This window comes from Dendroctonus ponderosae, unplaced genomic scaffold, assembly GCF_020466585.1.
Source record: "Dendroctonus ponderosae isolate FM_Combo_2020 unplaced genomic scaffold, Dpon_F_20191213v2 Dpon_F_20191213_3, whole genome shotgun sequence".
NCBI classification, from domain to species: Eukaryota; Metazoa; Arthropoda; class Insecta; order Coleoptera; family Curculionidae; genus Dendroctonus; species Dendroctonus ponderosae.
Window position 1 is genome coordinate 8,215,031 of NW_026018508.1, and position 3,931 is coordinate 8,218,961.

Genomic DNA, 3,931 nt, shown 5'->3' on the forward strand with positions numbered 1-3,931 from the left:
CGTTACATACCTACTGCTAGACGAACCACTCGTCTTTCTGCTGCGCAGACGGCGCGTCGCTCCCACCATTCTGAGGGGCGACCACGGGCGTCGCGGTTACCCTGCCGGGCAGTAGGGGCGGCCCCGGGCCGGCGGCATGCGGAACCCGGGCGGGCCCGCAGGGCGGCGCGAGTTTCCCGAAGTCGGCGTCGCATGGAGTAAGCCTCCATCGGTCAGCGTTGTGGTGCTGCCGACTCCTGGCTTTATTGCCATGTGGCCATTCGACCCGTACATGTGCGCTACTGGAACCAAAAATTAACATAGCAGAATCATCTTCAATTAAAATTAGTAAATTCGTTCTATGAAATATCTATTAACTCTGCTATATTGTAATTGAGACGACAGAGAATGATGTATTTAAACTGTTTTGCATGTATTCACAAAACATGCCCAGACAACACCTCCAGAGGAATGACGCAAATTTTGAATCACCTTGTATGATCGCACTTGAACAAGTGAAAGTAAGAGTGTGTGAACCTCGGTCATATTATGAAACCGGGCAAGGAGAATCAAAGAACTGAAACTTCCAGAAGAATCAGAAGAAGTTAAACTGGGCCATGGACTGAAATCTAGGGAGGTTCCTAATGGCCTGAAGCGAAACGTTTTTGATATGTAGGTCTTGCTGGTGACAAACATATCACCGCCAAACACATCTTCAATCTTAAATAGCCTTAGGTAAACCATGTCGCAAGGCAAGATTGCTCCCGATGGAGAATAAGAACCAAGAATAACAAAACGAGTATTAGGCAGATTACAGAAATGTTGGGTGATAGACGATATAAGAAAGATAGCCGGAAGGAATTGGCAGCAGATAGCTCAAGATCGAGAGTCATGATAAATTCTGGAGAGGCCTACGTCCACACGTGGACAGCCATGTACTGAGTACGAAGAAGAATAATCCTGGTTTGGTTCCGGTAAATTACTCTCGAGCTTTTCAGCTTGACAGCTTTTTTGTAGCTTGGGACAAAAACGTAATTATTTGAGACCAAAAACGGCAATAACGAGTCAACAATGAATGATCTGTCCGAGTTCGCCCCCACAGCCCTACTTCACCCCAAATTACCGGTACTTCTTGTTAGATATTCTAAGATAAGACGTTTTTTCAACATTTCCTCCGTCTTTTTGAATATTCTCGGTTGGTCTAATTGCATTTCCTCCGGGATGTTTGCGTAAGTCACCAGATTCTTTCGATCTAGACTCACGATTGAGTACAAATGGGCCGGAAAGATGGACTTGCGGAAACAAGAGTATTGACGAAACTTTCTTTACTTTTGACGAAAATTTTTGTTACTTTCATAAACATGCACTATTTTTTGTTGTGCAATGAAGTTGTCTTTCATAATCTATAATTTTTACAACTGGCATAATTTTCAAATTTCGGAAAGTTGGTTAATAAAAATAACGTTTATCTTTATGAGCTTTATATACTCGTAAAGTTTACCGGAAAAATTTTACGTAAAAATCAACCTGTATATAGAAATTCCATTTAAATTGTAAATTCAATGTAAAAAATAGCTCTCGATACTTACAAGAATAAGATGCATTTTGTTGCTGTACAGAATTTCCATGGCTGTTGTTCCAGCTTCCTCGTCTACATACACAAATCGAAATAGCTACGATAAGCACGAGTAGTACTAGAAGGGAACTAATTAGGACCACCACAAACCAAGTTACTTCGAGGCCTAGGATGGTACCACTATCGTTGTCTGAAAAAAAGTTTCGGACTATTAGAAACACTGCTTAGACTTTAATGTTAAACAATGACTAACCAATATTTTTAATTATTATTTATTATTATTTATCAATTAATGAATTATTTTTTTATAGTAATTTAGACTTAGCGGGAAATTATCTCGGCCTACAAATCAATTTGTAAAGGCTGGACCACTTAAAAATAAATAATTGTAATGAAGAATAACTTGAAGAGGTAATTTGGCTGCTGCTAAACTTCTTTAAAAAAGTAAAAGTAAAATCCTTTATAGCTCGACCGATGTGAGAACTGGCGCCTGATTCAACAGCTATTGGAAGTACTCCTATTATCTGATGCAGAAACTTGATTCTATAAATGGTATAAACAGGTATATGTATTAAACAGGGACCTTAAAAAACTGAAGCAAAGAAAAATACTCTGTCTCATCTCACTTGTAGAAGATCGTTTCCAAGATTATTTTTGCTTTGCTTTGCTCTGTGTGATGCCAGAAGAGATATTTATTAGTAAAAGTTTACGATATCACAACACATTATCACACAGAAACAATCCTCAAGAGTGTGGTTAAGCTTTGCTCTGCAACTTTGGAAAATATTTATCTTTATAACTCGGTATGCCCCTTTAATGAAGATACGCCTTTATTATTTCAGTAATAATAATACTTTCAATGCCTTCCTCCAAGCTTTGCTCTTCTCTGTTGCTACACAAACGTTATTCTTTCATTTCTTCACGGATTCCTCTACGGCATTTTGTTTTCTTAAATATATCGTTATCTTTCAGGATGCTCCGATCTGTACCAAAGATTTTTTTCATATTTTTGCTGATAACTCGCTCCATTCTACTCTCCACTCTTCTCGAAAAGTTTACCCGGGAGTATCTCCTCATTAGTTACCAGATCTACCCAGGACACACGCAGCATTCGACGGTACAGGTACATCTCAAAAGCATTGATTGGTGGAAAGTCCAGTTCTCAGAACTATAGAGGACAGGAAATATCTAGCAGCGCAGTATGCAAAATACGGATTTGCAGGCTTAAGTCTCGATTTCTGAGGAAAGTTTCATGGATGTAAAGATTTTCCTGGCCCGTTCGATTTAGTCTTAGACTAGACACCATTTTTTAAAGATCCTTGGACTCGTTGACGAGAGCTCGCAGATATTTGAAGGATAATTCCTGGTCCACGGGTTCGTTCTTAATTCTAAGGACTACGCGCCTCGGTGTTTTTGGGAATACAACAATTTTAGACTTTGCTACATTTGTCTGAAAACCATATTGTTCGCTGTGCTCAACGATCAGATTTATCATGTTATCAGCACCACCTCGTCGTCAGCAAATCGTACATTATTTATGAGAGCTCCATTGATCTCAGGAACCCTCTCTCGTATTTTCCAGTACTTTTCGAACATATTCTGCTGATAAGTTTTCCCAGTCAATTTCACATCCCTTCTTATTTGAATATGGACAGTCAAATATACCTCTTCTGTTCTTCTGGTATTATAGATACCGTTAGAGGTGCTTTATAAGTGTAGTCGATGAGAATGTTGGATCTTAAATAACTTAGAATATATTTTAATCACCTTATAAGAAATATTTGAAGAAAGATGAATCAGACCATGAAAACTGAGCTTTGTATTTTTATAACTATTCAGGGCCAGTGGAGACAATAATAGAAATATTTCCGCTACCAAATGTTGCAGATTAAAAAAATATATTTCACCGTGTCCATGTGTGTAATTGCACAAATAAATATATTGGAATGCAAGTCAACCTTGCTCCTTGACAGTGTTGGTATTATAAAAAAATATGATATTAAGTCGATTTACATCAACCATTGCTGCAATAAATCGAAAATAGCAAGATATGCGAGATACATTTCCATTAGCAAATATATCACAAGTTTAATTCAATTGCATTGTAGCTTAATAATAATTATCTAGAATAAGCTTACTAGAACAAGAATCGGAATATGCTACATCCTGCCATTAAGTTACATATACTTACTTTGGCATAAGTTATTGGACGATTCATCTGACCCGTCAGCACAATGGTTAATCTTGTCGCAAACCAAATCCGTCGATATACAGAATTCTCTTAAGTTACAGCGAAACTCTGTACAGGCATGTTCTGGAAACAAAAACACTTGTCATGTTGATGAAGTAAATAAATAGTAAATAACATGAAACTAC

The 3,931-nt window shown here is 38.0% G+C and overlaps 1 protein-coding gene across 2 annotated transcripts in view; it reads right to left on the reverse strand.

Moving 5' to 3' along the window:
• Positions 1 to 15: 15 nt before the first annotated feature.
• The window catches only part of LOC125503906, a 46,559-nt gene continuing 42,643 nt past the window's right edge, over positions 16 to 3,931 (reverse strand). Inside the window, exons 4-6 of one of the 2 annotated variants that reach the window (XM_048665042.1) lie at positions 3,747 to 3,869; positions 1,569 to 1,745; positions 16 to 278 (exon numbers count right to left, since the gene is read on the reverse strand). In XM_048665042.1, the coding sequence (XP_048520999.1) occupies positions 97 to 278; positions 1,569 to 1,745; positions 3,747 to 3,869 (482 nt within the window). In that variant the 3' untranslated portion in view covers positions 16 to 96. Of the gene's footprint in view, positions 282 to 1,568; positions 1,746 to 3,746; positions 3,870 to 3,931 lie in introns of both variants that reach the window. The other variant, XM_048665041.1, reaches the window with a different exon arrangement.